General features: G+C 38.0%; 1 protein-coding gene and 1 non-coding gene across 6 annotated transcripts in view; one reads left to right on the forward strand and one right to left on the reverse strand.

Annotated features, from left to right (window-relative positions):
- Window positions 1-25312, reverse strand: part of LOC128888722 (neurexin-1) — a 400486-nt gene that overhangs the window by 82660 nt on the left and 292514 nt on the right. For all 5 annotated transcript variants that reach the window (XM_054145807.1, XM_054145804.1, XM_054145806.1 and 2 more), the window contains 4 exons: window positions 23275-23467; window positions 15609-15800; window positions 13479-13622; window positions 12627-12844 (listed from right to left, as the gene is read on the reverse strand). In XM_054145807.1, the coding sequence (XP_054001782.1) occupies window positions 12627-12844; window positions 13479-13622; window positions 15609-15800; window positions 23275-23467 (747 nt within the window). The remainder of the gene's footprint in view (window positions 1-12626; window positions 12845-13478; window positions 13623-15608; window positions 15801-23274; window positions 23468-25312) is intronic.
- Trnas-cga (transfer RNA serine (anticodon CGA)) lies at window positions 14412-14493 on the forward strand. Its single transcript has one exon. It is a non-coding gene; the product is annotated as a tRNA-Ser (tRNA).

Below are 25312 nucleotides of genomic sequence, written 5' to 3' on the forward strand. Positions count from 1 at the left end.
CAAGTCGGGGACCTAAACACCCCAAAAATTCTAAACTCCACCCCTACCGAAGTCGCGAAACAGTATCAACATCAACTGAAACGTGGAATCGATGAATGTTCCCAGCATCGAAGAGATCAGCCCGCCGAAAATCACCACGTTGATTAAGTCGGGATCATCATCGACGGTCCCAGTCAGCACATAGCCACGGAGAAATTCCGAGCCCCGTAGAGGTTGAATTCGACCGAGCCGGTGGCACGACAGGGCAGAATTTCTGGCTCGGTTTTACGCTTAAAGGCCGCCTCGAAACGAGATTGATTGCGTATCGCAGGATGCAAACCTGCTCGCCGTCGACTCAAACGCCGAGGAAATTTGAGCCGCGACGCAATGAAAACGCCTCGGGCGGAAACGCGCCGATTGAATTACGTCGCGCGGATGCAATAATGGATACTTGAGCGCGAGCAATTAGCGCGAAGCGACCGCTGCCAGTGCTTGCCATTAGCGAAACACAACGAGGCCAGTTTCGGGGCCGGGACTTTAATGAAGACAAGCCCTGTCTGCGAGCACAAGTTGCAAGAGAGCCTACGTCGTTTATACTGTGACTCGCGGACGTATTCGTACCACACCTCCTCCTCCCACCTCCCTGCAAGTAGCAAATGAGTGTTATCAATCGAGTTACGAGACCAGCTCACTTTCTATAATTGAGGCTCGAGGCAGTAAATTGCTTCCGGATAGTTTGGCCTTCACCTGGATGGAGCACCGTCAAAACGAAGAAAAATAAATGGGACATTAAAGTGAATAGGATGTAGTGGATCCTGGGACACAAGTTATCTCTCACACTGTATAATTAATTGCTTCTTTATAATTACTTTACCATCGTTCCATTGTGGACGCATGGAATACAATGGGGAAGTGTCGAAAGGAGTAATGTGAATGAATCTACTGTTTGGCTACAGAGGTTGTCGTAAATATAAAAGGCACTCTGTAATTTCTCTCTTTCCAGAAGGAAAGATAAGAAGATTTATATTATTTTATTGTATTATATATTTCTATAATATTTAATTAATTATCACCTTTCTGTTCTATTTACCTTCTTAATATCTTGTTTATTCGTTCCAGTTTTATCGAATTTTACCATTCTTTCACCATTCCACTCGTTACTTTGCACTCATAATTAAAGACCGATGCATGCACTTTGGAAATTGAAATACACGGCGTTACATCCTCGCAATAATAATTACATTAAATACATTTTCCATCTAATCAACGATTTAATTTCGTAGATGACACGACTACTCTCGTCACTTTATACGTGAAAATTATTCCAGAATTCCAACCAGCCCATGTTCGTGCAACGTTATTCGTCAGCAAATCGGCTTTGCAAGCACTGGCTAAATAACTTCAATTTGAATTTAAACACTCATTGATAAATACGTGTCAATGCTAATCCACATTTCGGACCTGGTATTTTCATAAAGCTAAAGATCGAAATATATTCACGTGTTCTGAATAACAGGATCCGGAAATTGGGATACCGATATATCCACGTGTAGCTATAGTTAACAATTCTGGGAGTATAGTGCCGTCGATAAACCAACAACACACGGCGCCTCTCGTTTGGTTAAACCACCACAAATCCGGGCAACTCGTCACTATCTGCTAACTGGTTCGGTCCACGCTGCCACGGGTGATATTCATCTATCACCTGGCATCTGACACACGTTTGTCACCTGACGTCACCTTTGCACCGCTGCTATCGTTCCACGTTTCCCTCTGTGAAACGTAAGTGTTATTTTCGACCGTATCGATAACGAGTGCTCGATCATCGTCGCGGTCCCGACTTTGGGCGAGTTATTTTTCAAAAGTTTTCAATAAAATCACGCAACACGCGACGGCGGTTCGACTACAGATGGGAGAAACTTCTACTGGAATAATAGGCGACCAATGAAACTAACGAGTGGCAATTTGTTCGTTACGTTTATTCGATCGGAGGGACAAATTTTTATACGTTTTGGGTGGATCGCTGTATTTTACAGTCGAATCTCTATGAATTCAGTTATCCGTGGAAAGTTATTTTTATGATGCGAACGATTACACGAGTGTTTTCTTTGTCACCTTTCTACGTGATTAGCGATCACACGTGTAATATATTACGAATAATAAATAATTCTACGATGTTATATTTTGATATCCAATATCTGGATCGATTGACTTTTTCGATAGGTTGCAATAACTGCACCTAAACTGCGCATCGTTCCTTTGTTATAATTTTATTCGGAATTCTATACGAACGAACATTTAATCGAATGAATCACTATTTAAGCGATGATTCGAATAAAAAATGTTGCACGAAAGAAGATTTATTCGAGTAAAAGTGTATCCGAATAAATCTGTATTATTTGAATGATTTTTCAAATGGATGTTTATTCGAATAAATCTTTATTTGAATAAATCTTTATTCGCATGATAATTCACAATAACACGCAACACGAACGAATATTTTTCGAATTCCAATTTCTTTTCAATAGAAATGAATATCATTAAAAATGTATCGGAATAAATCCTGATTATTTGAATCATTCCACGAATGAAACTCGATCCGTATGAATTTTTGACGAACTGAAAAATTTATCTCAATAAATAACTCCGATTGATCATTCCGACGATTCCCTGACTTCGACGAAAGAAAGTCATCATTTCTTTTTACCTGCCGTTGATTTTGATCAAACATGGAGGAGATGGAGCGCGAGACCTCGTCCGTTCGGCTGGTTCGTTTTGAATACCAGAAGACTTCGCATGGAAATCCGATGTGGGAGGGCAACGGGTGAGAAAATGTTCGCGGTGGCACGCTAGGCGACGCGAGAAAGCACTCTTAACCGCGGCTAGAGTGAAATTACATAGAAAGTCTATCAGTAGACGGATATTACGGCGTCCCCCTCTCCGCCAGGGGGGACTTTATCACCGACTCACGCTCGGATAATCGCGCACCTCGCTGTCCCTACCCACGAATCAATCTGGCAATTAAGGGACGTTTTGTCGCGGTGCTCGAGCTCGATCGAGCTTTATCGAATTCATCGGTAGCACGACGAAGCGGTGCAGGAAATCGCAGCTGCATAAAGTGTTCGATCGTACCGTGGCGTGTGATAGCATTATCGATTGTCAGACGACGCGCGTCTTTTTGCCGAGCGTCAGACCGATAAACTGTTTGCTGGCGCGGCGTGTTATTGATGATATCGGGGGCCATTTTGTGACGAACCGATTTTCGCGAAATTTCGCCACAATGTTGTCCGAGGACATTCGGGGGGAGTTTAAGTCATCGTTTTGCCCGTTTCGAATTTTTTCGAGAAACACGGAACTTTGAATTTTGGCAGTGACCGTGAGAAATGAAATATTGCTCTCGGATTGTTTTTGATTTTTAACCGACTTTAAAAAGGAGGCGGTTGTTCTTGAATCTTGTAGAGCATGTCTTCCCGTAGGTCTCGTTATTTGTGATTTTTGTACTTGCTTTTTTTTTTTTACAGAAAACTCGACAAATGTTGTATTAAGGAGGATCGACTTTTTTGACAGGTTGGAAAATTGTTATCGTATTTGAAGAATTATGGACAAATTTTTAATGGGCAAATTTCGTGTCGTTTACACATGAAAATGTAAGAAGCACGAGCGCAAACTAAACTAAACTAAACTGAGACTGAAATAAGAAAAATGAATGAAGCTGAAATGAAATAATTAAACATTACAAGTGCCCGCTGGAAATATTCGATGTTCGCTTTTTCCGAGACGAAGTTATTCTGCAAAAAATTTTATTCCACATTTTCCACATACTCTTGCACTTAATATTTTTCGTGACATTCCGAATTTATAACGTCACCATCGCGAGGCACCGGGAACTAGAGGATCGCACGGATTGGATGAAATTTTTATTGAAAATTACACGATGCATAGTTGTCATTCCAATCCATGCATCGACTCGATTGATTTCGAATAAATTCAATTAGAGGGATCGTGACTCTTCCTGTATCGATGTCATAATTCGTTACTGACGGAGCTTTATTTTTCAGAGAATATCTGCCGTTCGATCTATGGAGCATCGATACGTTCTGTATAGTGATCTGTATTTAATTATAACGCACCGTTCACATATGCGGTACCACTAGCTCGGTGCCATTTCAATGAATCAATAAAGCAGATCGTGAAAGTGAACTTAATACGATTATTTAACGCGTGTTCGGCTAAGGGAGTTAATTAAACGTACTTCGGACGAAATTAGCGTTTAACATCATGGGATTCATTGGGAACGTATAAAGTAATTAGAATTTAATTTATTTACGTAGCGATGTGGAACACTATTGAATGAAGGAACAGAAAAACACTTTGATTTACAGCATTGCGTGACAGCTTGTCGTTTATGCTTCACTGGACATTTTATTTTCCTATTGTCATTTATACTATGATCGCCTTTCGAAGCTCGACTAGAAATTTGTTTAGGGCGTTTTCGTCAAATAACGAAATAAGTAGAATTTTTTAAACGTAGAATTTTTGTTAGTTTCTTTAGATGAACCTTTTTTTTTTTTAGTTTACGTTTACTTTCACGTTGTAAATTGTACGACTTTGCAGAAGGTTCACCAACAAAATAAAAGTATCCCTATGAAACGAATTACAATTAAGAAACGTACAATGTCTATACGAATGATTTTTAATAAATCCGAGAGGAAACTCTTCTGTCGCTCGTTGGATTGTATCTGCCAGTGTCAGCAACGGTTTCAATTAATTATCGCGATACTGTTTTTATCAGGTAAGTGAAATTGCACCGCGAAGGAACCAAAATTCGATTACCAAAACGGAATATCGAATGTCAATCAGAACGACGGTGATCTGTTTATTATCTGGATAATAGAGTCACGGATTAACTTGAACGACTCAACACGCGCATGTGGACACACATCCACACGTGTGTAATTGGGATAATGGAAGATCTGCTCGTGATTCGATCTGTTTACATCGCTAACTTGTTCGTATTGTTTCAAATCAAATGCGCGTTCAATATTCAATGCAACCTCGATCCGTCCTGTTTAGAACACAGGGACGTGACCGCATGCAAATGCGAAGGGAAATTATGTGTGCGGAGATTTTATTAATAACAGTTTCCCATGTTAATTTTGTCTGTGGTATTATTCACGTTCTCCATTAATTTTCAATATTTCATTTTTAAGAAAGGTGAAGAATTTATATTAAAGTTGATACCATTATTATTTGTATTAAATTTATGATTTGATTCGTTGATCAAACAGACGATCGAATCAAACGCGAATAAATTCGTTGTCTACCTATAAACTCAATGTAAATTGGATTAGATTTAGACGAATTTATATAACGGAAATAAACAAATCTTATTAAAATTAAATTACATTAAAATTCGCATAGATGGCGAGGCAGCTAAACTACTGCTAAATGCCTAAACTATCGTGGATACAAAAAAAAAAAAAAAAAAAAAAGTAAGAAGGTTCTTTGCTTTCTTTTTTGGTCCAGATGCTGAGACTTTCAAACTCATTAGCACTCGCATACTGAAATATTCGAAGCTAATTCCTGGTTACTCGAGCACCCATCGAACGTTCGAATATTAAATTATTCAAACGGTCCCATCAGAAGCGAGGTTTTTGTCACAGAAAACGAGCGACTTCTCAAACGAAAAACCATTTCAATTTCCGTGGAAAATCTTGAACCCTCGATGACTGCCTCTTCCCCGTAATCCCGAGGACCGCTATGGAGCCATTTCAATTAAAATTTGCTCCGACTCGTCAAATATTTACGATTCCCCCGATCAATTTCAGACTGACCGTCCAACATCCCCTTTTCCCTTCCCCCACGCCGTCATCGTTCCTGTGTACACGTTATTTGCATTTCTCCAGTCATCCAGGTCGCGAAGAATCACGATTTGTTTTCAGTCGTTCGTCGAAAACGACTTCCTTCCCGAAATAAAAGGAAGAAAACGATGAACAAAATCCGATAAAATATAACGAGAAAAAAATAATGAAACAATTATCAGCTGGCACGCAATACAAATTAGTGCGGCGGAGTGCGATCGGCGGGCGGGGGGTGGAGGCTCGAAAACCACCGAAAAACTGATTTTCCGTGGAAATTTCTTTGTGACCGGAGCGAATATTTAAATAGTGAATTTTAATTAAAGTTTGCCCCGGCTCGTCAAATATTTACGATCCTCCGATCAATTTCCGGGGGAGAAGTTCCTTTCTCTCCGCCACCCCGCATCCATCAGCCGCCCCAACCCCCGCAAACCTCCTTTTTTTTCTTTTTTTTTTTTTTTTTTCATCGCGACGCTGCATCATCTCTATATTTATTTTTCTTTCGCGGCGAAAAGCTCGACGTTTTATCCGCGAGGAACAAACGGAGCGGCAGTAACGTTCTGAGACCTCGGGAATAATTCTTTCCGCGAGGAAACGGCACATTTGTTTCATTCCCGAGAGGAGCAACCAACCACCCGTTGACTGGCGACAGCCAGCGGCGCAACCAGAATTTCAGTAACGGTGGCTCAAGAATCAACGCGGATGTATGCGCCGAGACGTTTTCAGACGCTTCTCGGGACTCTATTACGGAAGGCGGAGGAAAAGTTTGTGGGACTTTTTTGTGTAGAATTTTCTTCTCTTCGAGATTCATTTGAGGTGTTTTTTGAAATTTTGAGGAATAACGAATGTATGCGTTGGAGAAAGAGAAAAGGTACGAGAGGTAACCACCGTTGTTCGTCGTTTGCCAAGACACTTTCAGACACTTCTCACGACTCTGATATGAGAGATAGAGAAAAATTGTATGGAACTTTTTTGTGTGGAATCTTACTCTCTTCGAGATTCATTTGAGGTGTTTTTTGAAATTTTGGGGAATAACGAATGTATGCGTTGGAGAAAGAGAAAAGTTACGAGAGGTAACCACCGTTGTTCGTCGTTTGCCAAGACACTTTCAGACACTTCTCACGACTCTGATATGAGAGATAGAGACAAATTTTATTGAACTTTTTTGTGTGGAATCTTACTCTCTTCGAGATTCATTTGAAGCGTCTTTTAAAATTTTGCTAAATAACGCGTGTATACTTAAAATAATAATAACACGCTTTGGTTTCGTCCCTTTACATATATCAAAATTTTCACGCTCAGTAAAATGAATAAAAAATGCTTGTACCGCAAGGGAGATGTAATCTTTTCCTTGCACCCCTAGTGGTTGCGCCACTGGTTTGTTTTTTTGCACGACAAACCAGGGGATCGTTTCTGTTTCCACCTCCCGTTCGTCGTTCGGAATTTCTTCTGGATCGACGAGAGTGAAAGCAATTCGAGAATGAACGCGATAAGACTTCAGGACGTTTGGTCGTTCGCTCGTGAAAGAGTTCCGAGGTACTGAACGATCGAAACGTTCTCTCTGACTCGATCGCGGGTTTGAGGCGACGATTTTTATTGGAACGCGAGCCTTCGGCGTGGATATCTGGAGTTTTATGAAGTATTGGAAGCTTCGAGGGTCTTTATCGTTTGGGAAGGTGCAGCGTTTTATTTGCATTTGGCGAGGGAGGGTGGACGTTAAAAGGCAGAAGCGGTGAGTGTCTTCGAAAGTAAGATAAAGGCTGATAGGCTGATTGGCAAAGAATTCTAAATAAAAATAAAAAAAAAAGGTGTGCAAATCAGACTTTAGTAACTATTTTGGTAATTCAGTGTGTAATGTTTCTTATCGTGTTTATTTATTAACACAACGACTAATTCAATAGTAGTATAAATTAAAAAGATGTAATTCATTATGGCGTCCCGACAATGTACATTTTTCTTTTTTGATTCTACTTGACCTTTCTTCTTTCGTTTTCATATGTAACGTTAATTTTATAATCGAAAGGACTACACGCTACAGCAGGAGGACTTCTCCCTACAGTAGCTATCGTTCTTACTCTGCTTTGAAGTTAAATAAATCCGAAAGTATTAACTTCAGGACCGATATACCTTGGTGTAATCGATAGTTTCTCTTATTAATTAAACTAATGAAGATATTAAGGTAGTTCGTTTCCATCGCGGACACCCTGTACATCACAGTCACCGGTAGGTGATTTCGTTGGCCGTTAATTAATTCGACCCGTTTAATTCGCACACGACGTTCTCTCACCGACCCAATTTTCATTTCCACGAGTTTACCAAACGGACAGCTCCAAATCTATTTGTGCATACACCGGCACCGTTCATATATAATTTGATTTATTCGACCGACAAGATTTATTACGAAACACTGTCGCTTCAATTCGTACCGTTATTAATACCATTGATATCTCCCGCTACTCCCTCTAATTAACGCGTATTCAAAAATTGTAATTCTATTCATCGCGTTCATTTATGGATTAATTACAACTGATTGGGGGCCTATTAAAAATTGAAAGTCAATTAGCGTGCAATTTGAGCGTGTTATTATTTTTCCGGAGTAGAAGGACGGAATAATGAGCGTGACATATAGTCGAAGATAAATAATTTTTCTTGAAAATTATTTTGGATATGATTTTCATTGAAATTAAAATTCAAACGTTTCTTCTTTCGATTACGTAACATGTAAATATTTTTCTATCGGTTGTACCATATTTTTTTTTATATTTCCATAAGTTGTATTCTATTTTTATTCTTTAATTTTACTTCGTTCAATTGTCTTGTTAAAAAACAAAATTCTAAAATTAATTTTGGAAATCCCAACTCTTTTTTTTTTTTTTTACAGTCAGAATTAAATTTCGTTGTTAAAGTGTCCTTTAGCAACCAATCCAGAGGACCATTTGATTTCCCGTGAACTAGTCGAAAGGTTCATTACCCTATCAATTATACCGTTTAATTATGGAGACCGTGTAGAGACCGAGATTGAAACATAAACGTAAATTACAGCCGCCTCTAATCGCGCGCGGTTGTAGACCGGAGCTCCACGTTTCCACCTAAAACGGGCGAAGCGCAGCTGTTTCTAGCTTGCCTTTAGGAAATGAACCTAATCAATTCCGACGTTCTTTCGTAGAAAATATCGTATGTACGATAAAAAAAGAAAAATAACGATAAACGTACCGATAAGGTGAGGAGATACATGTATTATAAAAAAAATACCTGTAAACACCAACTTTTCTTTTTCTTCGTAAATAAATTTGATACGTGTATCAATTGTATTGATATTATAGTATAGTAATATCATATAATTCATATATCGTGTACTTTAGCTTTATTCTCATTTACTTTAGAATATTTAAAAAAATGTACTTTACACAGTATGTACGACGACGTACATAGAATGAATAATTATTATCATTTAATTCATTTTTACGGAATTATTTCGAATGTAGAATCTTTAATGGAATTTTTAATGAACATTTTAACGAAGAGTAATTCGAACGCAATAGTACCAGCGGGAAATTGAGAAACCATTTACGTAATTATGTAACATTTATCACGTAGACTGTGCGATCGTTATTTATTTCCGGTCTTAGGTTTAGTCACGACGTTTAAAATATTTGTATCGCGTTTCAATTAGTTTCTCGCGTTCGCATTAATTCCTTTGGAAAGGCAGTGCTTCCGTTCGTTACCGAAGTACCGTGAATTCGAAATAAACGCAGGTATATTAGTCGCCACGAAGATTTCGAACATTTAGTGGATCCAAGTTAATTTCAACGTGCACGACTACTGCGTTACCGATTTATTATTGTTTTAACCGAGGACGATTCGACGGTGACACCTCGAGCATTATAATTCAGAACAGGGTAAGTATCGTCGAAATGTTCGTGTAACGAAAATGTTGTACCTTCCAATAACAGACGCACAAGCATGCAGAGACGGGGATACAAACAGAAGGAATAACGACGGCACGTCTGCCATAACAAGGAGAATTGTGAAATGTTGTTCCAGATACCCAGCGTCTCTCAAATTTCCTTCTGTTAAAAAACCGACAATAAAAAAAACCCTACAAACGTACTTCGATACTTCTATTTTATCAACAGACACACCTCTGTTTTCTCCATCGATATTTTACATCAAATGTTTTTATAGGTGTTCTATAAAATACCATAGAAATGAAACAAAAATTCTAGTGAAAAAAGCTGGCCTGTGAAAATTAAATGCGGAGTCGTTCGGTTAGGGGCGCGGCAAGAGTAAAAGTAGAAACGAGTGGGTAATGAAATATTTCTTTAGAATGCCGGAAACATGCTTACGTTTCAGGATGAACGCCTAAATGACAAAAATAATTGTCGTTTTTAGAAAAACTTATTCAGAAAAATACTGTAATGCTACATTTTAGTAGTAGTCTTTAAATAGATAAACAAAAAAGTGTTTACATTTTTATTTGTATTCGAATGGCTCAATTAACTTTTAGGTCATTTCGTTTATTTGTAGGTCCTCTTTTAGGTTGTAACTATAGCGCGCGCACACAATGTAACGAGTATATTATTGTTCACTTTATTTACTCGATTTTTGAGACAAATTCCCTTTCACTCAAACATCGATTTCAAAAATCGATTTCTTTAACAGTTATTCACGATTCGAGGTTAACAGACCTCTGATGCTTCGGACACGATCATTATGTCGTCTGTTAATTAAAACCAGCGAGAAGTGTCTGTCGTGAGTCGTTAGAAATAAAATATTGAGAGACACTGCGGCAACGAGGAACTCCCGCAACTCGCGAGCACGCAACGTTCTCCAGCGTATATAGCGTTGTTCCAGCGTACATAAGCTGTTCTCATTCGTGGCCTTAGTTTGCATAAGGTCGAAACGTACCAATGAAACGGAGCATACGTTGGATCTTGGTAAAATCAAGCGAGTAGGCAGCCCGTAATGCTTAAATAACGAATGCTGAGTGTTTCAACTTTGCACCGAACGCGGTGGTAGCTATCGGTCTGCCGGAGTAACCTAAGCACACAGAGAATACACGTCGAGGCACGCTGAGAGGAAAATCGTTTCTGGAAGATTGATCATTCCCGATGTTGGCGGACCGATTTCATATTTCGTTTGTCCGGGACAACCACGGACCACGAATAACTGTTATAAGTAAAAAGAAAACAAATCACGGTGTAACAAGCGTTTCATCGACTACAATCGTATCGGTTACAAATAAGGATTACAATTGACCGAAAATTTGTTTCTCTTGTTGGTAAACGTTGAGAGAAATTTATTTCGATCGTTCGTAACAGTTACCAATCGGAGATGTTCGTTTCGATGGCTCGTTTAAAATTTTTAGCAAAACCTGTCTAAGCGAATGCCAGCTACTTCTCCCGAATTATTTCATTTTTGGATACTCTTGTTATTTATCGCGTTATGTAGAAATGTTTAAAACGAGTCCCAAAGAGAAAGAAAAAACAAACTTTCTCCTCGTCTTCTTATATAAAGAAACGATTAAATCAAGCGTGCACTAATCGCTAGCATTACTAATGTATTTACAGAAAATATAGCTTCGCTTAATTCATTCGAAAGGAAAAATTTAAGCAGGGTGAATCCTTGATTCGCTCGTATAGATTGCGGTGTCTGTTCCCGCGTTCGCCACGAGCACTTTCCGCCCCGCGGAACTTGAACCTCGGGCTCCGCCATGAATTATGAATTCACGGGGGCTCTGTCGGCCGGCGTCTATTTTCGTTCGATTTGAATTTTTACAGGCAATTTATCCTGTCGCGGAAGAACGATCCGAACGCGTCGATGAATTATGGTAGCTGGGATGCCCAAGGTCGCTCGAGTTTTCACGTGCTATCGCGTTCTACGGGACAGGTCTCCAATTTATCGCGGCATTAACACTTTACTGGCCTTATCATGCAGCGAAACACGCGATACATGGAGAAGTATGTCGAAAATGAGGAATGAAATATTTTTGTACGAGGCTGCGTTTTTTTTAGAAAAACGAGTCCAATTATACACGGGTCGCGCGTGTAGGACGGGGTTACGCTTCTTAAAATTTTAATTTAAAATTAGTAACTCGACGATTCATAATCAAAGTTGACTTATTGGTAGTTACGCTAAGAGTTCTATGTTTAACGAATCTATTGAAAGAATTCCAAGACAAGGCTTACTCTTTATATTTAAATAATTTATTTTGCGAGTTAGCTGTCACGAAACCGGAGCCACGGACTTGTCCGTCATAATCCTGTGTTTTATTTTCATCCAACCCTATATTTTTCTTTTAATTATAATATATGGCGAGGTTAGACGAACGACTGCGTACGAACCGATGAAAGAGAAGACAGGAACTTAAACGGCAATTTCGCGATGCTTTCATTGAAATTGCTCTAATTGCAGTTCAAAGGGACCGAATTCGCTCACTTTGTCCTCGTCTTTGTCCTCGCAGAAGTTTTACCTTCCACTGAAACTTGCAGATCTGAGCACGGAAAACGAACAACGCGAATTGCTTTTCAATTATTTCAGACTGCGGACGAAGTTCGCCGTGTTCTCTGATGAAAAGAACGCAGTCGATGGTTTAATGGCGAACTTCACTTCGGCTCGAGGTTGATATTCGTACTAATTTTAACCCCTGTATAAGCCTATTTCTATTTAAATCGACCATCCAAAATGAATAAAGAAACGATATAAAGTTTTTGCAATTGTAACATATGCAGACCCTTGAACGGAACGTAAAAATTTTCACCGAAACTGATCGTTTCTTGTTGTACTCACCTTTTCTCTATCTCCCACGTGGATCAGCATTTTCGCTTTGCCTTCTTCGAGATAGATTTGGAGTCGATCCGGATTATTTTCAAGACCGGTCGATATGAGAAGTCCACGTGGTCTCGTCGTTTTAAAACGCACTATCACTTCCTCGGCTTGTGTCCTCGAATCCTCCGGCATCAAGGCTGTCATCTGTTGCGTTCCATTCAGGTGCAACGTCGACGCATCTGGGAAGTTAAAAGAGTTAAAAGAAATTAAAATGTTACGATGGTTAATCAAGTGGAAACGTATCTTGGACGATCACAAATTTCATTTAAAAAGTAAACACTACAAAAGAAAAAAAAATAAATATACATGTCGAATCGAGTAACCTCCTCCTTTTCGAAGTCGGTTAAAAATACCAGATATCTTTCGCGTTTAAATTTATTAATATTAAATAATTAAGTTTGACATCCACTGCCGGTCTATTCATAAATGGAAATGTTTCAGTGAAAACGTTATTTTAACAACTATCTTCAATCTACAGAAATAAAATTGAAGTGTCTGTCTGTGATTTCGAAATAACGTTTTGAACCGATTTAAACAATTTTTACAGTAACGCGAACGATATAAAATAAATAGTATTCTACGTGTGTGAGATCACGGAGCATACCTAGTTTTAAACAAATTTCGAACGTCAACATTTTCTAGCTTCTTAAAACGAAAATAAAGTAAAATAAAATGACGTGAAATTGATCAATATAAAATTGTATCTTGTAAATTTAACGTCAAAGACTAAAATATTAAATCACGTTGTAATGCAGCTGGTTGACAGTACCGAGTTTTCTATAAAATAGCGTTACGAAGAAAATTCGGTCATACCTTTTCCGCATGTAGGACCGGTGAAGGGTGTTCCTGTACAATCGCAGTGAAACCTGTTCCACCCCTCGAGACAATGGCCACCGTGCATGCAAGGTTGTGAAGGACAGTGGGGTTGTTGGGAATGACAAGCTGGTCTGACAGCGCCTGCAAAATTGTCCAGAGAAACGAAATTACGTAGACAGTGACAAGTGTTTCCAGTTCAGGTCTTTCATCTCTTCGGGACCGTGTTCCTTTCTTTGTTCTGCGAAAATTTGTCGTGCTCTGCAGAAAAGGAATTCCTGCCAGCGAAAAAAACTATAAGAGAGATCGAAGACTAAATGAAGTGTTTTTAATTATCATTCAGTCATGTCGAAACACGAAAGACACGATATTTTAACGAGATAGTCTTTGGATTTGTACAGCAATGATGCGATTATTGCGTATCAGGTGAATTAATAAATAATGTTCGAACATGTTTTCAGCTCTGTTATATTTAACTTATGACAATTAATTTTTTAAAAATTGTCTTTCGTATCTATAATTACTAATATCCAAAGAAATTTCTAGCATCAATTTAACGAAAGTAAGTAGAATGAAAATAATTTGTTGCATTTTTATTCTATAGTAATCAGTAAAAGAATGTTTTTCTAGAAATTATTTTGAATATTGGAGAGATAAATAATAAATGATATTTAAATGATAATTGTTAATATTTCAGAGATAATATTTAAAAGAAAAATTAGAAAGTTGTTTAAAGAAAACCAAAGATTTTGTAGAAATCCGCTAAAATGTTAGTATCTTCGCTTCGTAATTATAAAAAAAAATATGTTCTTTCAATGATAATTCATGAAATTAAAAAATCAACGCTATAAATCATTAATACAAAAATTAATAATAGTATAAAAAGAGTCATAGTAGTGTTGAAGTGCTTTTTAAAGGAACGTTCTGTCAGAAGCTGTGGTGTCCGAGTGGTTAAGGAGTCAGACTCGAAATCTGATGGGCTATGCCCGCACAGGTTCGAATCCTGTCCGCAGCGAAAATTTTTTTTTCCGTTAAAATTAATTTTTTCATTCTAACATTCAATCCTCGTGTCGTTTAAATATACTTCCTATTGAAAAGAAAGTATTTCATTGAAAAATTAACTTATAAACATTACTATTATCATCGATACTTCGTATTCATACCTACATACCTATTTCATATTTCGATTCCTGCGAAAGGTCGACTCCTTTCCCTCTTTTTTAATCGATAATTTTCTCCTTTTGTATCGTAAATAATGCATTAAAAATTCATTTGTTTACGCAAATGACTAAATTAAATTACCTAAAGGAATTGTATGCACGAACCAAAGTATCGTTTGTGTTCTAATAAGTGTTCCGAAAATAATTATATTTTATAGCAATTATTATTATTATTTAGCGCGCGTTACAATGGAAATTTACGTAATAAATTAATCATGCTACATCGTGACACACTTTCGTGCATAGCTGCAGTGCCACGTTTATAGTGAACGTGCTATATATCTTGAATGACGTACAATCGAGGACATTGTAAACATACCATTTTTGTACGAAGTAGAAATGCATACAACGGGTCAATATTTTGTAGACATATCGAATAACATAGCGCAGCTGACGATGTTTATCGACAGACTGCTACCATAAGTTGTATGCATAAGAAAATTACGTAGCTCGTGGTCTTACAGAAGAAATACGTTGTAAACAATAAAGATAATTTTATACCGAATATGTACTTGTACTTGATGCCGATTAAAGAGAACGCTTCAATTAAAATTACTTAAATTGGTAATAAAATAAATGCTTGTTTCGTCCATTAACGCGAGAAGCACATGTTTACGAAATTTTACGCTTCTATTATTTATGGTATCAATAAAATTCCCATTTATATCGAAATAGTGTCATGCCTTGAAATATTTTCAAATAAATAATGCATGTGTTATGATTGACGAACTACGACTTTGGAAATTAAATGACACAGAGTGTAGACTACGTTTATTATTATCAGGCAATTAATGCATCAGGTAAGCTATTCGATAAGAATTTATTTTAATAAAATGCGATTCCATTTCCTCACGAGGGAATGGAAATTCTGCGCTCAGATTAGACGTTTGAATTTTGGACGTTATCTTACCCGAGTCCTGTTGCTGTGCGTAACCAGCTATATCGATTGGTTGACCGTTTATGACAAGATCTCTCAAGCAGCCGACGTAACCCTGCCTTAGGGTACCTGTCCACAGTACCGGAGGTACTGTTAGCGGTGCAAACGGATCTCCCACGCCACCGATATACAATAATCCATCCAACTCTAATTGCGTGGAATCGCCTGAAAAATACAATTAATTTCCTTATTAATCTCAATGCCGATCAAAAATATTAAACAATTACGCGAATAAATATCTCGCGATTATTTTTACATTAACTACCCCCTCCCGAAGAAAACCTTTCGCAAACACTTAAACGTCGAGTTCCAAAAAGCAAACTAAGCACGCATTGCGCAAAAACCCGAAGAATCGTCCTCGTTTCTTTCGTTGCCGCGCAAAATATTCACCGTGCCTTCACCTCGATCCTCTGTTCCACTCGTGCACGCATTATTCCACTTTCACCCCATATTCGGCCGCGTGAAACGTCCCGCGTGGCGAGGCTTGTCCGTGAGATAAGTGCTCGAATTATCGCTAATTATTCGGCCTGACGCTCAGCGGAGACTCGTTGATGAGGCCCGTAATTCAACGTTAATTAAAAAGTCGCGAGAGTCGCTTGAAGTCTTTTATCCTCCAGCAATTTTCTTTCTTTTTTTTTGTTTTTTTTTCGGTACAAAACTAAATTTCCCTCTCGCGGATGGTTGGGCATAAAAAGGGGACGGGTGGGTGAAGTTCAACGCTCGGATTGCCCTCGCGCGTTCAGAGATGAACGTGCCCCGATAAAAATAATAGTCCCTCTTGGCGAGAACCGTTTCCCGCGGGCGTGCCTAATTGTTCGGTAATCTTTTCGCGAGTACCCGCGTTATTTCAAAGGTAAATACGCGTGGGCCGCAACAGGGAGCTCGGAAACGATCGTTTCGGTTGTTTCGACGGTCCTTCAGGAAAAGGGGCTGCGAACGACGCGGCACTGACGCTGTTGTTACTTCTTCTGGGACGTGGGATGAATTTTATTCGTAGATTCGTTCGATCTACTAGACAGTTGTTGATCAAATAAATAATAGATCGAAAGCTGTCCATCTTTCATTCGTCGTTAAATATACGCACACTGTATATTCGAATCTGTGTATTATTAATATTATTCATTTATGTATTATACATTCATATCGTTCTTATGAAATGAAGTAGAATGTGTTTCAAAAACTGATACACAGAATTTTTCCATTAGAAATTCGAACTGTCAAGAAGCGTACGATCGATAATTATAATTTATAATTTAAGAAGTCTGTAATTAGGACTTTACCTTTCGGATTGTCGAATAATTTAAATAATTCTAAACCTCACCAATAGAGACGTTCGTACACTTTAATTCTGTTCCATTTCCATTTATCCGCCAAATTCAATGGCTAGAAAATAGGTCGTTTTTAGAATTCGCGAAAAGTTATTCTTCTTGAGCGAAGAATAAGATTTTTTTCTTTTTTTTTTTTTTTAAGCGAATGAATCTTATTTTTCTCGAGCAACTGAGATAAAGACAGGATGGACAGGGAAATGAATAGGGGGAACCATGAAAGAACAGAAATATTTAAGAACGTGGAACTCGAGGAGAAAGACGACAGCGGGACGAGGGAGAGAGTTAGTTCCCTCTGTGAAAATTGTTACCACCGACAAGCGGATAAAAGCTCCGTGAGCAGCTGAGGAGCTGAAATGCTTGATTTCCAGGAAGCGTCGGACCGGTAACCATAATTTTCCAGATAAAATTTACGCCCGGAAACTTTATCCAACGCGGTACCATGGATAGTAATCGCTGCATTACCGTCGATCTTCCTTAATTAGATGTTTAACCCGAGAGCACTGGATATACACATTATACTCCTCTACGACCGATATTGTTGCCACTTGTATTAAATAAATACACAACGAAGGGATCGTTGCTCGGAAAATTGTCGGACATACATATTTTGTGAATTTTAGAATAATTTCGTTACGGATGTAGGATTCTCATTAATATGTGTTACTGTGTAAATATAATAAATGAAAATCACAAATAAACGTTAGCATCGAAATTTTGTAATATTCATGACTTTGATTGAACTTCCTTGAATTCTCATTAATACGAACAAATATACTTGGTTTATTCTATACTTTTGCAGACTGACTGATACACGTTTCTGTAAATATGAATTTATTTGAGAATGTTTCACTTCAGAAAATACATATTATCGTATTGTTGTAATTTTTACCTTGTAATATTTGGTTCGGTAATATAACAAAGTAAACAGCAAACGGGTTCGGATTTAATATTGACCATGCTCGCACCGTAAATATTTTGTACGCCGTGAGAAAGATATTATTGATCGATAACGATTCTCGATGGGTACTGATATTAAAATGAAAAAGCGGTATAAATATTTATGGAATATCATATTTTCATATTTATAACCAGTTCATCAATATTTATGTTGCTTGAAATTGAATTAGAAATGTTTAAAAACTCCTTTTAATCCTCAAAATTGTCAAGGTTATTTGTAACTTTCCATGTTATTATACCAGATACCCACGAATGATTGAGAATTATATTATCATACTAAAGAGAACTTAAGAGAAACGTAATAATATCATACTTTATTTAATTATCTCTATATTTCAAGCTTTTGTCAATTTTGTTCAATTGATGAAGATATGGCCATATTTTCTCGTTTTTAAACCATCCTTCTTTTATTAATAAATTTCTTTTACAGGTTAAATATCTCCCAGTTAAATATTCAATTACGTGAGCTAGTCAGATAGTTTTCGGTGCCTAGCGGCTTCCACAACAAAATTAGCATTTCTCCTCGGTGTTCGTAATTAATTGATCAACGATTAACTGGTCGAAGGGGCTCGTTATACGCGCGGAATTCGATCGTTACGTTGTCACGCAATCGTACAAATTGTGGTAAACCGGTGTATCAGCAATTATTAAAGCGGGCTCCGGAAAATGGGCGTTTACTTCGAAAATTGCTGATCACGCCGGGAGCATTTCCGACGATGCGCGAATACTGTGCTCCCGGTGCATCGTGGCTCTGCACGTGACGCTTATTTACATGGATCTGCAGTATCATAATGCGCACGAGACCGCGGCAATTTAATATGCGATACGTTTCGCGGTTGAACATTTCCGTCTAAATTCGACAAAATAGCGCGCGAAATCTTCAAACAATTCGGAAACGTAGCATTTGTAACGCAATTATGAGAACGCATTGGTATTTTACACGCGAGTATTTTAATATCGTAAATTATATCGAAAAATAATAATTTCAGAGAGGACGCTTCAGTTATTTAAAAGAGATAAATTAAATTACATCGATTTGTTTTATTTAATATTTTTGTATTGGCTGAAAATTACGTTCCTAATGTTCGATAACAGTGTGGTAGATTTAGAGTATTAAATGTTGAAAGGAAACTTAGGAAGGAAATATCCACATTGATAAGATAAGGAAATGTGCTGCTTTTATATGGACAATTGATAGTCTTAACTTTTTATACGGAAATTATTTCAAATTTACTGATTCAGTGAGCTACTAATTTTGAATAATTACATTATTATTTGTTTCATTAATTTGAATACTCCACGGACAGAATAATTCCTTAATTTTGTCATTGGCCGTTTACAATTGCTAAAATACCTCACGAAATATATTTCTTTTTTATGTCTATGTATATATATATATATATTTCTGATATTGTAATATAATTTCCATTGAATAATTTCCTTAAACAATTGGCCGTCGTTTTATTCGATGTCAAGTTCCTGTATAAAAATGTAACATTTTTTATAGCGTCCCTTAGTATCTTTGACAAGCGCCAGTTACAAGAAAAATGAAGCATCTACTAGCGTTACTGTTTACTTGTAATTATTGAAAAAGGCCATCTACTAACACTGTTGTGTTTAAAAAAGGTAATAGGGATATTCCAGTGTTGGCATTCTGGATTATTCCGTATCAAAGGGGAAGAAGCTCCCAGCGAGCCGACCGACAAACGTGAACCAAACGGGTTCGTATAATTGCTTCAGATTTATCCCAAAATCCGCTGATCTAGCCAGAAACAGACCACCTCGCTGGTGCGGTGTGCTTTGGCGCGTAATTCGCTCCGCGGCGAAATATCGTGGACGGTGTACAAATTTATGCGAGATCCGCGCGCGGTGGCTCCGATCGATTGCCAGGATAATGCCACTGTAACAATGTTTGCCGTCGGTCGACTGACTGTGCCCTTTTTCTGCGGACGAAAAAATATAGAACAGGTAGTCACAGGTACACTTACTAGAATGCCATTCTGGTATTATAATTCACATTTAAAGAATCTATAAATAATACATCTTTAATATACGAATACATGATTAATATATAGTTTGATATTTCAATTAATTTTTAGTATCATTAATCACATACGCATGATTAATATAGAATTCATAAATAATTTATTGCTGTAAACGTTTCCAAGGATAGAAGAAACGATAAAAAAATAAAATTGCTTTCATTGTAGAGAGATATCGATATGTAAATACATCGATTAAAAATAGTGACGTAAATACATTGATTAATAAAAATAAACTAAATAGATTGAAAATTGAGTTGCTTCCGTTGAAATAAAATAATAATAAATAAATTGAAGTAAATCGAAGGGTAAACAACGAATTGTTCAGCAACGACTAGCGTACCTACGAGAAAACCTTTTCATTTTTCGTGGGATCGGATTGCAGGGAGTCGGGCCAAGCTTGCGTCAAGCTTTTTACGTGTTAAGGACGCAGTTGGTCCGCAGGAAACGTTCACACTCCAAGAATTTGCGCGAGCTCGCTCGGGCCGAGGCGGTGGAGCACGGTTTCGAGGCGGAAATCGTTGAAGGTTTGGATTTCAAAGGCAAGTTTCGCAGTCAAATTAACTGGCCGTGTAATTCGGCCGACCACGAACGGATAAGCGAAAGTTTTAACAGAGGCCGGTGTACGCACACGATTCGGACGAAGTTGGAAACTTTTTTTTTTTGCGGGAACGTTGACGATAGGGACACGTGAGATTAAAAATGTTGGTTTGAGATTAATATAAATTGCGATGAAGCTACATTTATAGAGCAATGGTAAAATTGGACTTTAGAACCTTAAATACTTTACATAAATAAATTGACTTTAAGTAAGAATACTTTAAAACTGATGTTGTAATTAATAATACGAATAAAATGTATAAACTTATGCCGGATTTGAAACAGGTCACGTAAATAGCTCGTTCGTTTTTGAAGATGGAAGAAAATGCATTTGTGTAGTATACAATAATAATTGTGATACATTAGCTACCCTGGAAAGTCCAACCAATTATGAACTTCAAATTATAAATCGTGTAAATCGAAATCGTATAAAGAAAAATTGAATTTTTAAAATGACAGTACAATGAACGTTTCCATCGACGAGAACCCTGTAAAATTTGCCCGAGTGAACATCAACAGTTTCAAGTAAACAGGAAACGAAGGACAAATACTTCTGCGACTCGCTGTACGGACGTCGATGACCAGTGGGTCTATAATAAAATAAGGTGTCAAACATATAAAATTCACGATACGAGTATTTTCCAAGTGATCGTAAATCGAAGTATCGTAAATGACCAGCGCCGTAAAAGGCGCCGTCGGAAATCGTCCGACGTTAGAATTTAATGTCGCGAGATCGACACGCGGGGCACGTGGACGCCAGCGTGAACCGGAAGTAGAACAGAATCCGAAAAGAACACGGCGAAAATAGGAAGAACGAACGAAAATGTGATTTCTGTTGCGAATTCGGCCGCCATTATTTGATCCGGGCCAGTCACCCTCGACCATTTTTGCTTAGTTGCTTTTGCTATCTTTTATGATTGCTATTCGTTGGTAAAAATAGTGGTGTATGACGCAATAAGGGAAATTAGGGTAAAACATAGAAAGACAATAAGATACCGATTAGGATTAAATTAATTAAATTGGACCATTGATACTGGGACTTTCGACACTTTCGATTGAAATATTGTATGAAGAAATAATGAAGATATTATTATTGATATTGTTGATAGTATTGTAGGAGTCTAAACGAAAAATAAGGCACGGGGATACGAAGCCACGATCCTCGGATCCACAGTCAACCGCTTTACCTACGTGTTTTTATTTGACTCCTTATTGTTGGGTATGGGAGGCGCGGACACTACAGTATTAGACCCTAATATCTTGGATTAAGCATATCTAACTTTTTAAATGATAGTAGGGTAGATTATTGCATGAGAGCCTCGTTTATTAGCAAGACATTGGTGATCAAAAGTTCTTCAAGCCCAACATTATTTAGACCCGTAAGTACGTAAGTACGTAAGTACGTAAAAAAATTTAAACCAAATTTTCCACACTTTACCGCCAAATTTTTATCTCTACGACTATTCTGTGACTTCCAGGTCTTCGACCTACATCATTTAATTTCTACATGCGTAAATAACGAAGAAATAATTTCTCCTTTGAAAGATAAAATAAAATTCACATAACAGACGGTTAAAGACTGTCTCTTATGCTCTTTTCCCATTGGTCCAGAGGTAACCTACACTATCTCCGTTGAGAATCCCTGAATCTGGACAACGAAATCGATGAAGCATCCGCCATCGGGGACTCCGCGTTTTCTGTTTATTTATCGGTTTAATAAAACCGCGATCCCGCGTACCGTAATCTAGACCAACCCCCTCCCGTGCTTTTATTTACCCCATCTCGTTTCCGTTCTCTTCTGGCATCAATTTCCAAAACTTGTAAATAAGTTCAAGATTGCCCGCGTACAGTTTCGATTGACTTCACGGACTCCCGAGGAGATCGCGAATAGTTTTCAATAGCTAAAGTCGAGTGTACAGTTCCCAGAGAAGGAAATTTGAAAAATTTTAGTAGAAAAGTGATACTCTAAAAAAAATCTCAAAATTTACCAGGAAGCCTCTCGTGAGAATCAAAAAAAAAAATTTTTTAACCGTCCGATTTAGCGTGGAATGGCTCATATATATCACTTTGTTCGGTCGCAAATACAGTAAAACTCGAAAAACAAAAATATAACGAAGATTGGGTTCCGCAGTTGTTTATTAATTCGCCATTCTTCAATCATATACCGTCAAGCAATAATCGTGGATTACTCCCAACATTCAATGGGCGATAAAATGCATATTACACGAGGTTTTATCGTGTCGAGCACAAAATGGACGAGACAGCGAAGGACCTAAGTGGCAATAAAACTACAGGAATGTATTAAAAATAGAGGAGAGGAAGATTTATTACGTTCCACGCACGAAACGGTTAGCTGCACCTGCAGATAAGTGTCCTCGAGTGTGTAACTCTGAATTATGAGTGGCTTGCCCCTCGACCTCGCGCAATTTTTCCATCTTCGTCGTTTAAATGGTAAACGGCCATGTATCGCGGGGAACGTGACGGGTGGGATTAAGAAAAAAAAAAAAAAAAAAAAACAAAAGAATAAATGGAGAAGACACGAAACGTGACGGTAAGTTGAAAAGAAATCGGACGCGAGACAAAGTGTACTCGTAAATACGTTCCCTATTATTTTTCGTGGTCGATTTAAAAATAAATTAAAACTTGCCTACGTTAGTTGCGAATGTTCGCAAGAAATATTTCCAAAGAATAGGAAGGATTTAATTTACTCACCCGGTGTGCGAAATTCGTCCGTCCTGCCGTCAACAGTGACGCGTCCGTCTCTTCCGGCTCGCCTAAACGCCACGTCGTGCCAGGTGGCATCATCGACTCGGTTCTTCGAGGATTTCACTCTCACTGGACCGCTTCCAAGATCGACGTGAAGATACAGGTGACCGCGAAAAATTTCGAACGCGAACAGATCTTGCTGCAAAAACATAACGAATCCATCGTTAGTCCTCGGAATATAATAAATTATTAAAACAGGTTATTCGAGACATCCTGAACTATGTTACGTGTATCATTAAATAATACGCAATGAATAATATTCAACATAAAATGTTACGCTGAATAAGGAAAGAGATATGACATTAAGTGAAACATTTAACATTTTTAAATAGACAACGTTGTATATCAAATGTTATTATTGTTATGCAGGGTGTCCCAAAAGTCGAGGAGGAGTCGGAAATGGGGGGTAGCTGAGACGATTCCGAACAACAATTTCCTTTGCAAAAATGTCGGATGGGGCTTCGTTAAGGAGATATTAAGCGAAAACCCCGACCAATCAGAGCGCGCGTAGACCGTTGGAGCGGCCCCGTTTTCGGCTCCTCCCCGACTTTTGGGACACCCTGTATATTTGAATATCGTGAAAATTTCTAAAATATGTCAACAAAGTTTGTACGAATTTAATACTATTAAAGTGATATTCGTTCTAAATTTATCCCTTAAAATGGTTCGAGTACGCAAATTACACAGCGTGGACGAATGTTTCAACGAGTACCTGCATCTCGCAATTAATAGGGACATATTAACGAATGTATTTATAAAACAGGCCGCAGATACGACCGCGAGCCTGGGAAGCATTTATTCAGGGGGATCCAGTGATTCTGCTAATGAGCAAACCGCACGAAATCTCGGTATCCGCGTTGCAACAAGTCCAGGATTTAACGAGGGCCCGGTTTTCGCAACTTTTCGATTTAATTCGCGCCGTTTCGCGGCACGCGGCGTTTTATTATTATTCGCGATTTTAACATTCCCTTTGCTTTCACGTTGAAATATAACCGTGGGAATTACGCGGCGGTATTGTTGAATCGTGATAACTGCGAGCTGGAAACAAAAAGCGACTCGAGTGGCGAAAACGCATTTACTCGTCATCCGACGTTCACGCGGCCCAGAAACTCCGCCGCGGCGATCGCCGGATCTGCTTTAGGAATCTACTTTAATTTCTGTTGTTAATCGTTTGTTTGGTCGATTTACGTTTCGGCGAGATTAATTATCAGGTGCTTGGAAAGCTCTGCTCTTTGCTTTGTTATTCGTGCTTTAGTGGAGTACAGTTTGTTTAAATTACAGTGTCGCGAATAATAAGTATCTGTAGGTTCGTTCGCATTTTGACTCGATTTTGTAATTAAATGGGGCGCTTAAACGAACAACCTTTGGTAATAGAGATATATTGTGAGCAATGTGTCTATAAAAAATATAGATAAGTAATTGCAATACGTTGTAAAAAATATTAAAATAGAAATTAAGATAGACAGTTTCATCTTGTTTTCTATTTGACGAAAAACTGTTAAAAGCATTAGTAGACAGGAATAGCAGAACAAAATATTTGTTGCAGAAAGTTGTACACCTCGATTAAAATATTTGTTTCCTTTCTTTTTTTTTAAATATGGCAGAAATGACTTTTTCGAACTTGTTATGTAAATACTCGATAATTCATACACGAATAACAACATTTCTACACGATAAAATTTACTGAATAATTAACAACGATTTTTCGAAATATTTAAAAATATTTCCTACGTTAATGTCATCATGTTCCGTTCTATAAACGAGATTCGGAATGAAATTTTAAAAATTGCTCGCTGTAAAATTAGGATCATTTTTTTTTTTTTTTCAGCGAGAACCCAGAACTCAGAACACACCTACCTATTTCCTGTCACTTGTCCTATCCACTGCTCGACATATCGATTCGAGTGCTGCGACATATCGTCTTCTTTTTTCCAGCATCGTTTCTGACACGCTATTTTTCTGTCTTCGTTTCGCTATTCCCCCC

This window comes from Hylaeus anthracinus, unplaced genomic scaffold, assembly GCF_026225885.1.
Source record: "Hylaeus anthracinus isolate JK02 unplaced genomic scaffold, UHH_iyHylAnth1.0_haploid 11994, whole genome shotgun sequence".
Lineage (NCBI taxonomy): Eukaryota > Metazoa > Arthropoda > Insecta > Hymenoptera > Colletidae > Hylaeus > Hylaeus anthracinus.